Source organism: Ptychodera flava (assembly GCF_041260155.1).
Source record: "Ptychodera flava strain L36383 chromosome 23 unlocalized genomic scaffold, AS_Pfla_20210202 Scaffold_23__1_contigs__length_28996876_pilon, whole genome shotgun sequence".
Lineage (NCBI taxonomy): Eukaryota > Metazoa > Hemichordata > Enteropneusta > Ptychoderidae > Ptychodera > Ptychodera flava.
This window is the reverse complement of record NW_027248277.1, coordinates 8,889,832-8,904,034: the sequence shown is the minus strand read 5'-3', so window position 1 is coordinate 8,904,034 and position 14,203 is coordinate 8,889,832. Positions and strand designations below refer to the sequence as shown.

General features: G+C 37.2%; 1 protein-coding gene across 1 annotated transcript; it reads left to right on the top strand.

Annotated features, from left to right (window-relative positions):
- The first annotated feature begins 4,292 nt into the window (after positions 1 to 4,292).
- LOC139124188 (zinc finger protein 234-like) lies at positions 4,293 to 12,822 on the top strand. Its single transcript, XM_070690328.1, has 2 exons — positions 4,293 to 4,430; positions 10,972 to 12,822. The coding sequence occupies exon 2, from the start codon at positions 11,091 to 11,093 to the stop codon at positions 12,678 to 12,680; it is 1,590 nt and encodes a 529-aa protein (XP_070546429.1). The 5' UTR covers positions 4,293 to 4,430; positions 10,972 to 11,090; the 3' UTR covers positions 12,681 to 12,822.
- Positions 12,823 to 14,203: the final 1,381 nt, after the last annotated feature.

The window sequence follows — 14,203 nt, the reverse complement described above, 5'->3', positions numbered from 1 at the left end:
GAAAGCCAATTTAAAAAGGTGTGTCTTAAGCATACGTTTAAAAGTATTAAAATTATTACAAGAACGAATATACCTTATATGAGTATAATCTGCATTGTTATTGTTTAAATTTTGTATTCAGGTCCGGACTAGAATACATTTATCAACAATAACAATGGTCATTTCACATGTACAGGCCGTGTTGGCAAGCAAGACACCGGGCATTGGTCATGATGACCGGATTATAGTAAAATTCTGATACATTGAAACAGAGTAGTGAAAAATTAGTCAAAAGTTACAGCTAATGTCCCTTTAATAATTACATCCGTGATTTTAGCCTTCTCACATTTTTATTTGTGATCTTTCCAGGAAATGGTGGATATTTTGTCCAAGCGGATACCGAGAGCAAGCATCTTTACATCAGGCGGTATTCTTGGGTCAACGAAATACAATATACTACTTGAAGATTACTACTTGTTGTCCCTTGTAGAACAAGAAATTTCCATGAGTGAGTTTTGTAATGGTGCAGCTGGCAGACTTTTGATATAACACACAAAACACACATGTTAACAGATGTTAATACGGATGTCAAGAGAATAAGCTTTCTTTGGTGTGTGGTGGATAGCAAATATCATATGCCCATGCCCGGATCGCTCCATTCTGGTGACGTTCACCGTTAAGTATCAGCCATGATATTTTACGGTTTTACGTCGAGATATGCACAATGACGTCATCAGAGGCATTTTTAGTCCCAGCATAATTTTCATAGTGTTCATTTAGATACGGAAGATTTGTCGCGGGTGTCGACTTCTGCGAAAACCAGGTCTTAGACAGTTTATGAATGAAGCCTGTTTACATAAATGTTTCCAAATTTACTCGCTTGGTGGGATAAAAGAAAGGCTACAAACTTTAAGGTTTATTCTAATATATTTAAAAATTCAGGACATGGGTTATTGTTACTACCAAATATCGTCACTTCCTTGCGTCGACAGCATTCGTGTCATTTGTGCTGGGCGAGACACTCGACTTCGTCTCTTGTTTGACGCGGCACATATACTGATAATAACACAGAAAAACAGGTCAAATTGGGTAATAACCTCTTTACGATAATGATGCCGGTAACAATGATGATAAGGTCATCGACGTTATCATTAACCACCACTATCACCATCGTCAATTTGCTTGGTAGAGTGAACACCTGGCACAAAAATTAGGACACTCAAACTATTACAGCCTTTTTGGTCCACTACATGTGGGGCCTCATTCAGACATAATCGGGCTCTCAAAGTTTTACTGTACTTCTGGTCTGCCACTTGTTGGGCCCCTACAGAAGCCCATGGAGTAAATAGTCTTCTTGGGCTTAGTTTTGTGAAAATTGAACATTTTATTTCGCCAACAGAGTAAGCACAGTTACAGCTGCCATTTTAATTTCAAATGTCGGTAAACATTGTGTTATTTGCAATTGTTTACCTGTACAAAACTTTTCATGGTTACCTTACATATTCTTGATTTCTAAACGCAACGGTTTAAAGTTTCCCCACGGAAAGATAATCAAAAGTTACATTCTTTAAATTTCGAGGCGGAAAGCACCGTAGCTGAGTTACTGTAGCTGTCGAACGGTAAATTTATATACCACATTCAACATGCTCGTCATACCTTACAAATAATTTGTATAGTTGAAGTAATCCCAATATAGTTTTGTAAGATAATTTGACATTTAATAACATGGCTGCCATTATTTTTTATCTATAGGAGCAGCAGTATTTGTCGCTACAACACATTCAAACTGGTCCGGTTTTGTGATGGCCAACAGAGTCGCAAACGGAAGAACAAACTACAATATGAAAAACATAGTTAAACTTCCAAAGGATATTCCTGCGGCCTTGCTCAGATAAAGAAATACCGGCAGCAGAAAATCCTCCATGAATAGCGGCCATTTTGAATTTCAAGTTTCGGTAGATGTTAGATAATTTGTTTGATTCTATAATACAAAAGTTTGCTTGGTGACCCATGGTTTTATTCTTGATTAGGAAAGAAAATGATTGACGAAAGTTCGAGTGAAAGGTTATGTCTTTCACTCTCGAGGCACATACTTCCTGAAGTTGAAGTCCACAACCCTTGTGACACTGACGAAGGGAGACTGGGTCATGAATCATGAAACCAGCTTATCGCGAAACATTCAAATGCCAGGAAATATCCTTATAACACTGTCGTTTTCTTGAAACTGTAACAAAAGACTTGGAGTGAAAAGTGATGTGGAAAATGTATCTTATTGTGGGTACTAGATTTTGAGATATAACAGGATAATTATTCTTGTCTGTACAAATTGCAGTTCGAAAAAAATGCTGACTCAACAGTTTTTATTGGTGCTTTTGATAGATGTATCTTGGGTAAGTTCATTACTTAGTCAGCAAAAAACGTTTTCTTCAGACAATCTTAAAGTTATGTAAAGGAATGGTTTTTTTGAAACCGGTACGGCAGAAAATACGTAAGAATTAATCAGTTCCCTTCATGTTTGCTGGATATATATATATATATATATATATATATATATATATATATATATATATATATATATATATATATATATATATATATATATATATATATATATATATATATATATATAAGTTCACATCTTACTTTTTGAGACTGTCGACTCTGGACGGGAAATGTCTCCGAACTTAGGGATATGTGTATATAGTGGGGCGTTGTTTGACTTCCCTTGTTTCTGTATCACTCACTCTGTTCAACATAAACCTAACAACATGGGACTGTGTGACAGGACTGGCCAAATTCAGGTTCAGACTTATGTACTAATTTGTTTGTGTGATGTTCCATTGTAAAAAAGGGACTCAATCCGTAGTCAGAAGAGCTCATTTCACGATACACATGTAAGCAGTAATTTCATACAAGCCTCTACTATATCATGATGACTTAAATATCCGTCTCGTTTATTTTTGACAAAGTGATCATTATGATATGTATATATTCACGTTACCCTGGTGCACTTTTTCTCTTTATTCTTAGCTTGGCTTATTTCGTCCTTTATTTATCAATCTGTCTCTAAAACTATTAAATACAAAAGTCTAAGTGTAATAAAGTTATTATGCCACTCTAAACGTCACACAGTTGCCATCGAATGTTTCGGGGTTTTTTTATTGAGTGTACATTACTGATGAATGATGGAGTGTGGTCACATCGTCATTAGTCCACGATAAGACTATTTATAACACATATTTGATAGTAACATAACAATTATTCTGTCAAAAAAGATGTCTTGGTATACCACTTTTTATATAACATGGAGGACTGATATGGTTTTTTTATTTGCGTACACAATAGCTATGCTTGTACTGTTTATTTAAAATCAAAGAATAATGCTTTGGATCTAATTTATCTAATGTCATATCTTCAAGTGGGATATATGATACAGCGATATATATGAGCCTTTCATGTAATTATAATACACTCCTTGCATTGACTGTAGTCCATATGCACATAGAAAGATTTCGCCACTGTATGAGTAGACTGGAAGACCCGCCGCTTGAGGACGCTGCCTACGCTTCTTTTATTTGAAAAAGATAAATTTATTTCAATATGGTGGCAAATAAAACTAATCTATATAACTGTGAATGCATTAAAATTACAATGCAACTTGTCTGAAAAAAAAAAACAAACAAAAAATAGCTGTTTAATTACAAAGATCATCATATGAATGCATTCAAGATCCATTCTTCTCCAAGTCTTACAAGGCCCCTCCTTTGGGGGGCGTAGAGAGCGCCCTCGGGCGACGGATCTTCCGGTCTACTGTGCTGTATGAGGTGACGGAAGGAGCGAGCGAGATATAAAAGTAAGCAAGACGGCGGCGACGTTCATGATGCAAGATTCTCCTTACCAGGCAACACGGGGAGAGGGCTCCAGCCTGAGAAAGTCTAGGTTTTTTAGTTTGTTTCGATAAAATGATCACAGAATGTTGTCGTCATCGTATAGTACATCATCGCTCGATTACAGCGCTTAGTTTTGAAATCTGCCCACTTTACACGATTTTGTTTGAAACGTTCCATGAAAAACTATTGCTCGTGCATTGAAAATTGCCGCCAATCAATTATATAGCGAGCCGACCCCTAAATTGAGATGGAGATAGTGATAATCACTATTCAGTTTATTGTCAAATTCGCTATGAAATACTTTGATAAGCTGGCCCATTTAGGACCCAAGCGCCTGTGGTACAAACCTTATCTAAAGCGCCATCATTTGACTTGAAAGTTCGAGTGGTATCCGAAACTGAATGCACAACCGAACACACCACTAAGGAAGACATCAAGAAGCGTACGGTTCCGTAAGATCTCGAGAAACGTGTATACCAAGAGTGACAAAAGCGGGCTCATCCTCGAAGTAGAGGGTAATAACTCCTGAATGTGTCTCTGACTAGAAGGACGAAGGCGCATGTAAGTATTAACTCAACGTCTGACAGTGACGCTGTTACAATTTTGGTACGCGCGAGTAATGCACGGTCCCTGTGGCTGCATAGTACTCGGCTGAAGCTAGCAGCCAAAACCTAGCAGCCAAAACTATGGTGTGGAAGCTAGCAGCCAAAACTTGCAAGCCACTTTCCTCCTATATTTTGAAGTCAAGTGGACATCATTCTAACATACAAGGTTCTTTATACATGTATCAACACAAACACATCATTTACTAATTAATTTCTTTGCATAAATTATCTCCATTCTAATTAGCACCTGGTATCCCAGCTAGCCCATGGCTATAAAGCACAATGCATTGTCTGCTGGAATGAAAGAAAGAGTGTGCACCCATTACACCTAGCATGTCTTACACATATACATCCATACTAACAAACTACACTTGTCTCATTTCTTAATTAATTTCTTTGCATAAATTATCTTCATTCTAATTAGCATCTATATGCTTGCCTATGGCTATAAAGCACACTGCATTGTCTGCTTGAATGAAAGAAAGAGTGTGCATCCATTTCATCTAGCATGTCTTACACATATACACCCATTCTAACAAAATACACTTGTCTCATTTCTTAATTAATTTCTTTGCATAAATTATCTCTGTTTTAATTATCACCTATAGCCAATGGCCACAAGAATATAGTGTCTGCGTCAATGAAAGAAAGAGTGTGCACCCATTACACCTAGCATGTCTGACACATATACATCCAAATTAACAAACCACACTTGTCTTATTTCTTAATTAATTTCTTTGCATAAATTATCTCTCCTTTAATTATTACCTATATGCTAGCCTATGGCCATACAGCAGAATATAATGTCTGCATGGTCTGCTTGAATAAAAGAAAGAGTGTGCATCCATTTCATCTAGCATGTCTGACACATATACACCCATTCTAACAAATTACACTTGTCTCATTTCTTAATTAATTTCTTTGCATAAATTATCTCAGCTTTAATTATCACCTATATGCTAACCTATGGCTATAGAGCAGAATATAGTGTCTGCCTGAATAAAAGAAAGAGTGTGCATCCATTTCACCTAGCATGTCTTACTCATATACATCCATACTAACAAACTTCACTGCTCTCATTTCTTAATTAATTTCTTTGCATAAATTATCTCCAATTAATTAACATATATATGCCAACCTATGGCCGTAGAGCAGAATATAGTGTCTGCCTGAATGAAAGAAAGAGTGTGCATCCATTTCACCTAGCATGTCTTACACATATACATCCATACTAACAAACTTCACTGCTCTCATTTCTTAATTAATTTCTTTGCATAAATTATCTCAGCTTTAATTATCACCTATATGCTAGCCTATAGCCATAGAGCAGAATATAGTGTCTGCCTGAATAAAAGAAAGAGTGTGCATCCATTTCACCTAGCATGTCTTACTCATATACATCCATACTAACAAACTTCACAGCTCTCATTTCTTAATTAATTTCTTTGCATAAATTATCTCAGCTTTAATTATCACCTATATGCTAACCTATGGCCATAGAGCAGAATATAGTGTCTGCCTGAATAGAAGAAAGAGTGTGCATCCATTTAACCTAGCATGTCTTACTCATATACATCCATACTAACAAACTACACTTGTCTCATTTCTTAATTAATTTCTTTGCATAAATTATCTCAGCTTTAATTATCACCTATATGCTAACCTATGGCCATAGAGCAGAATATAGTGTCTGCCTGAATAGAAGAAAGAGTGTACATCCATTTCACCTAGCATGTCTTACTTATATACATCCATACTAACAAACTTTACTGCTCTCATTTCTAAATTAATTTCTTTGCATAAATTATCTCCAATTAATTAACATAAATATATGCCAACCTATGGCTATACAGCACAATGCATTGCCTACTGGAATGAAAGAAAGAGTGTGCATCCATTTCACCTAGCATGTCTTACACATATACATCCATACTAACAAACTTTACTGCTCTCATTTCTTAATTAATTTCTTTGCATAAATTATCTCCAATTAATTAACATATATATGCCAACCTATGGATACAGCACAATGCATTGTCTGCTGGAATGAAAGAAAGAGTGTGCACCCATTTCACCTAGCATGTCTTACACATATACATCCAGACTAACAAACTTTACTGCTCTCATTTCTTAATTAATTTCTTTGCATAAATTATCTCCAATTAATTAACATATATATGCTAACCTATGGCCATACAGCAGAAAATAGTGTCTGCCTGAATGAAAGAAAGAGTGTGCATCCATTACACCTAGCATGTCCTACACATATACATCCATACTAACAAACTATACTTGTCTCTTTTCTTAATAAATTTCTTTGCATAAATTATCTCAGCTTTAATTATCACCTATATGCTAGCCTATGGCCATAGACCAGAATGCATTGTCTCCTGGAGTCAAAGAAAGAGTGTGCATCCATTTCACCTAGCATGTCTTACACATATACATCCATACTAACAAACTTCACTGCTCTCATTTCTTAATTAATTTCTTTGCATAAATTATCTCCAATTAATTAACATATATATATGCCAACCTATGGCTATACAGCAGAGTGCATTGTCTGTTTGAATGAAAGAAAGAGTGTGCATCCATGTCACCTAGCATGTCTTACTCATATACATCCATACTAACAAACCACACTTGTCTCATTTCTTAATTAATTTCTTTGCATAAATTATGTCCAATTAATTAACATATATATGCTAACCTATGGCTATACAGCAGAGTGCATTGTCTGCTGGAATGAAAGAAAGAGTGTGCATCTATTTCACCCAGCCTGTTTTACACATAGACATCCATATTGAGAACTAAGACTTGTCTCATTTCTTAATTATTTCCCTTGCATAAATTGTCTCTAATTTAATTATCACCTATATGCTGGCCTGTGAATACAAGAGAATGCACAATTGTCTGCTGGAAAGAAAGAAAGAGAGTGCATCCATTTCACCTACCAATGTCTTGCATCCATACTAACAAATAAGGCTTCTCGCATGTCTTCATTAATTTCTTTGCATAAATTATCTCCATTTTTATTACCACATAATCGCTAGCCTATGGCTATACATAGTATGCAGTGTCTGCTAGAAAGATAGAGTGTGCATCCTTTTCACCTAGCCTGTCCTGTGTCTTTAGATCTATACTAACAAACTTCACAGCAGACTATGCACTCTCTTCTACAGCCATAAACTGGCATATACGTCCCAATTATAATTGAGATAATTTATGCAAAGAAATTATTTAAGAAATGGAAGAAGAGTAGTCTGTTAGTATAGATGTGTATGTATAAGACTGGGTAGGTGAAATGGATGCACATTCTTTCTTTCATTCCAGCAGACCGTGCATTCTGTTTCAAGCCAGTATACAGATGCTAATTACAATAAAGATAATTTATGCAAAAGAAATAATAAAGAGTTGAGGTATATGAAGTCGTAAGTATTGATGTACGTGCAGAAAACAGGGCAGGTGAAATGGATGCACACTCTTTCTTTTGTTCCAGCAGACCATGCATTCACTTCTACAGCAATTAGCCAGCATGCACATGCTCATTATAATAGAGATAATTTATGCAAAGAAATTAATTAAGAAGTGGGACAAGCGCAGTTTGCTAGTATGGATGGATATGTGTAAGACATGGTAGGTGACATGGGTGCACACTCTTTCTTTCATTACAGCAGGCAATGCATTGTGCTGTATAGCCATAGGCTAGCATATAGATGCTAATTAGAATGGAGATAATTTATGCAAAGATATTAACTGTGAAATGAGACAAGTGAAGTTTGTTAGTATGGATGTATATGTGTAAGAAATGCTAGGTGAAATGGGTGCAAACTCTTTCTTTCATTCCAGCAGGCATTGCACTTTGCTGTATAGCCATATATATAAGGCTAGCATAAGGAGTCTAATAGAATGGAGATAATTTATGCAAAGAAATTAATTAAGAAATGAGACAAGTGTGGTTTGTTAGTATGGATGTGTATGTGTAAGACATGCTAGGTGAAATGGATGCACACTCTTTCTTTCATTCCAGCAGGCATTGCACTTTGCTGTATAGCCATATATATAAGGCTAGCATAAGGAGTCTAATAGAATGGAGATAATTTATGCAAAGAAACTAATTAAGAAATGAGACAAGTGTAGTTTGTTAGTATGGATGTATAAGTGTAAGACATGCTAGGTGTAATGGGTGCACACTCTTTCTTTCATTCCAGCAGGCATTGCACTTTGCTGTATAGCCATATATATAAGGCTAGCATAAGGAGTCTAATAGAATGGAGATAATTTATGCAAAGAAATTAATTAAGAAATGAGACAAGTGTAGTTTGTTAGTATGGATGTATATGAGTAAGACATGGTAGGTGTAATGGATGCACACTCTTTCTTTCATTCATGCAGACACTATATTATTGTGGCCATTGGCTATAGGTGATAATTAAAACAGAGATAATTTATGCAAAGAAATTAATTTAGAAATGAGACAAGTGTAGTTTGTTAGTATGGATGTATATGAGTAAGACATGCTAGGTGAAATGGATGCACACTCTTTCTTTTATTCAAGCAGACACTATATTCAGCTGTATGGCCATAGGTTAGCATATGGGTGATAATTAAAGCTGAGATAATTTATGCAAAGAAATTAATTAAGAAATGAGACAAGTGTAGTTTGTTAGTATGGATGTATAAGTGTAAGACATGCTAGGTGTAATGGGTGCACACTGTTTCTTTCATTCCAGCAGACAATGCATTGTGCTTTATAGCCATAGGCTAGCTGGGATACCAGGTGTTAATTAGAATGGCGATAATTTATGCAAATAAATTAATTAGTAAATGATGTGTTTGTGTTGATACATGTATAAAGAACCTTGTATGTTAGATTGATGTCCACTTGACTTCAAAAACATAGGAGGAATGTGGCTTGCAAGTTTTGGCTGCTAGCTTCCACACCATAGTTTTGGCTGCTAGGTTTTGGCTGCTAGCTTCAGCCGAGTCTGCATAGTCCACACTGTCGTCCGGTGACGCGGCCACTTTGAATATCCGTCACTCGCAAAATCTTAGAATTTTTGTAGTGAAACTTTTATTTAATCTTCCAGTGGTACACTGCATAGGTCCCACAGGAGACTATTAAACATGATAAAAGTGTACATTACTTTCATATGTCCAAACTGGGCAGACAGGAGACGAAATGACTCCGTCTCCCTCCAGGAGACTCTTTTGGTAGCTCTGCGTGCCATAGCTCTGCATGGCAGGGCTGTGTTACCGGCGTTATATGGCCTCTGTGGTCGGAGGCCGTATAACGTTGGTAACACACAGCCCTGCCACGCAGAGCTACTCTTTTGGTAGCTCCACGCTCATAGCATGGAGGTAGTACCTCCATGCTCATAGTAAGTAGCTCTGCATTGCACTGGCAGGGCTTTGCGTTCCCGGCTAAACAACACTTCCCACCACAGCTCTGCAACGAGAGCTGGTTTCACAGGTGTACCCTGAGGCAGACAGATAACAGACTGTTGTGGGGCTACGGACCCAATTTTTCCTCTTGCATTGTTCTCCAAAATTTGGGAAACCCGGTGGATTGGGGGGGGGAGGGTTTCCACCTTATTTTTGAATTTGGTGATGGGAAGAGTCATCATGTTTTTGAAATACCCAATGGGGTTGGGGGTCAGTGTTTTTGAATCTATATATTTTATATATTATTTATATACAATATATATTATTTATTGAATTAATATTCAACCTTTTCTTTTACCTTTGTTGCACATGCGGGAGGGGGAAGGGGTGGGGTCTCACCCTGTTTTCAAAATTTGGAGTAGGGGTCACCCTGTTTTTTCTAAAGTTGGAATAAGGGGGTCAGCCACTTTTTGACGTCGGCAAAAAAAATCCACCCCAAGGCCGAAGAAACTCACCAGTCACTAAAGCAACTTCATCATATATCTTTAAACTCACGTGAATGTGAATTACCCCATCTACATGGACAAGGCGTGATATGGATTGGTCTAGGAATTTGCCAGGCTTCTTCCCGTGCTGAACGGTGGTGGACAGCCCCGTCCTCCTTTAGGGATTACTTACCAGCATTGACAAATGACTGCCCAGCACTTGCTGTTCAGTGCTTTGAATGCAAATGTATATGGCAATTTTTAGATTTGATCAAAGTTTCCATAAAATTGTGTGAAGATTTGATGAAAACAATGACACATACATGTAACATGGCTTGCTGGAGTATAAGCCCCTCCCCTAGTATAACCACAGTGTTGTGTTGCTGAACCAGGGGCTTATACTTGGACGAGACAGTGTGTGTGTGTGTGTGTATAAACCGTACACTCTGTGCCCAAGTTCAGAGGTTGCCATAAAGCCATTATGGTGATAACCGGGAGGGCACATTGTATACATTTTGTGTATAATATATATATATATATATATATATATATATATATATATATTATATATATATATCAATCACTGGTACTGAGGTGTAACTATTTATCTTGTATTTCATGTTTCAGGTCCATATTGTATCGTTGAACACAGTACAGTTTTAACAAATTTGCACTTGGAGGTGTTTTGTGACAGCATTCATGCCACTCTAGAAGACTTGAAAAAGCAAGCAGCAACATCAAAGGAAATGAGTAATCCAGATACAAAGAAGAAAAATCCGATGAATGATTCATCAGTGGATTGCAGGGTTTGTGGCAAAACCATGAAAACGGAGAAAATCCTGAAAATTCACATGAGAATCCACAGCAATGAAAAACCATATGAGTGTAAAATATGCGGCAGGAGTTTCACTCAGAACAGCAGCCTAATGTATCATCTCACAATTCACTCCAAGGAGAAACCCTTCAGTTGTATGGTGTGTGGCATGAGCTTTAAACGGAAAGAAAGTGTCAAAGGTCATATGATAGTTCATTCAAGTAATCTACCATTTCCATGCAAAGCATGCCATAGAGCGTTTAAGTATAAAAGCAGTCTCAGTGAACATATGGTAACATATGCCACTGAAAAGAACTTCACATGTGACGTTTGTTACATGAGCTTCGTTGATAAACGCAGGCTGCAGCGTCACGCCAAGACCCACGATGACTCCGAGGTTCACATTTGTGAAATTTGTGGTAAAACATTGAAGAGTAGGCTGACATTGAGAAATCACTATGTACTTCACAAAGTCGACAACCCAGAAGATGAGAGGGTCTTAAACTGCAGAGTCTATCCATGCAATGTATGTGGGAAGAATTTTGCAGAAAGTTCGTCACTTGCTCGTCACAGCTTAATTCATGAGAATAAGAAACCGTTTGCTTGCAAAGTGTGCGGGAAATGTTTCAGCGATAAAGGGTACCTGCCTGTGCATATGCAAATTCATGCGGATAAAAACCAGCACGTGTGTGAAGTGTGTGGCAAAAGTTTCAGATGGAAACAACGTCTGGCTGTGCATCTTAGAGTTCACTCTGGAGAACAGTTCACATGTGATGTCTGTGGAAAAGACTTTCTGACAAGATCTGATCTTAAACATCATTCCGCAGTGCACTCGGGTGTCAAGGCTTTTTACTGCAAGGTCTGTGGTAAGAACTTTGCCACAAAGGATACACTTGGCCGTCACACTTTGATTCATACCCGGGAGAAGCCATTCAACTGTGCCTCCTGTGGACGGAGTTTCTCTCGGGCTTGGTCACTTAAACTTCACGTTAGGAAGATTCATAGATTTGGGAAATGCGAAAAGTACGGAAAGACCCTGGATTATAATGAGTTTCTTCTTTCCACACCGACTATTTCCACACCGGAAGCACCATTGGAGTGCAAAGTTTGCAAGAAGATTTTTCCCAAGAGATCAGGACTCATTTCTCACCTTGGACTCGCCAGATCTGGAGCAACTTTTGATTGCAAGGTGTGCGGCAAAAGTTTTGCCGAAAAATGGAATCTGCTACGTCATGGCCAAGTTCACACGGGGGAAAAACCATTTGAATGCAAAATATGTGGCAAAGACTTCGCCGACAATGGAAAACTTAAGCGTCACATCATGATCCACACAAACGAAAAGCCGTATGAGTGCAAAGTGTGTGGCAAGAGATTTAATCAAAACGGAACCCTGAAAAAGCACTCTCACTCTCAGCTTCATTCTGAAGAAAGACCATTCATCTGTGAAGTGTGCGGTGCATCCTTCAAACTGAATGCATATTTAAAAAGTCATATGCAGACTCACAAGAGGAGATCAAAGTAAAAACTCACCCCTGTACCTCTCCTTTAAAGCTGGAAATTTTTCATGCAAAAGGAATATATACATTTTACGATCTTAACAAGATTGTCACTGTCTTTACATTAAAGGGACAAAGTAGGCCATTTTTCTTGAATTTTGTTTGATACTACTTGTATTGTTTGACATGCTGAAAGATAATGAATGGGTGACCATGCATATATTCGACCCCGATTTTGGACACGATACATGAAACCATCACGAAAATGAATGAATGGTCATCACCATTTATTCATTTTTGCGATGGTTTCATTTAATTTGTCCAAAACCGGGGTTGAATATATGCATGGTCACCCATTCATTCATTATCTTTCAACATGTCAAACAATATGAGTAGTATCTTGCATCAAACAAAATTCATGAAAAATGGTCAACTTTGTCCCTTTAATGAAATCTTATTTGACACACAGTAACTCCCTGAAGATTAAAAAAGGGCTATACAATAAAAAAAAATATTTGATAACATTAACAAGAGCAGAAAATAACAATTGGGAATCAATAGCCGATATCATGTATGGGTAATCATTATGTTTGACACACTGGGGATAACATTACAATATTAGTGAAGGGATTGGATTAAAATGTACTGTTAGAGATTTAAACTCACATTTTAACAATGATTATCTGTTTTGAAACCTGTTTAACCCTTTCACCACCATGGTTTGGCCCAAGTCCATTGTTATCAATGGTGTTTTTGGATCTTTTTACAGGGAATTGGGGTGAACAAGTTATAAATGTGTGTCATCACCGAGTGAGGCTGTGCATGTGTCAGTCTGTCTCTTGACCAAATTTGCGGAGAGCACATTAGGGGAAGACTGCATTAACTTGCATGGTACCTGAAACCCGAGTTCTTGCCTGACCAACTCGGGTGACAAACAGAAGACTTTTAAGTGCTAGAGGTGTGAATGTTCCATTGTTATGTTTATCTAATCCAGCTGGTGTCATTGTAGTGCCATTGTACGAAAGGCAGGTCTGTGAAATTGATCCTCATAGGGAAGTAGTGTATTCCTAGGTTAATGGAGCCTTCCCGTAATGATAACTCAAAAATTATGGCGCCAAATGTAACTAGCTTTGGTATAAGGAATGTTTTGATGATTATCTAAAATTGAGTGGCATCTCATAGATGTGGCTTACAAAATTAAAACAAAATATGGAGTTTTTCATAATTTTCAAATATTTTTATTTATGACTTATTCTATGATACTTGGCATGTATGTCGGTAAAGACAATGCATTCAATACTATTCAAATTAGCATAAAATTTATGTTTTGGGCAAATTTTTTCATTGTTTTTGTCAAAGGACTGCTCTTTAGGAAGGACTAGTCGAATAGATCCTGAATCCAAAATAATGGAGAAATTTGATATGTAAAGTTGACCTTATTTTTGTCATTTTTTGTCAAAACATAGTTTTCAGAACTGTTAGTGTGATAGCTCAGGTATAGAGCCGTAAAAGTGATTTAATGTCGACTGGTGAAATTGCCATGTCATTT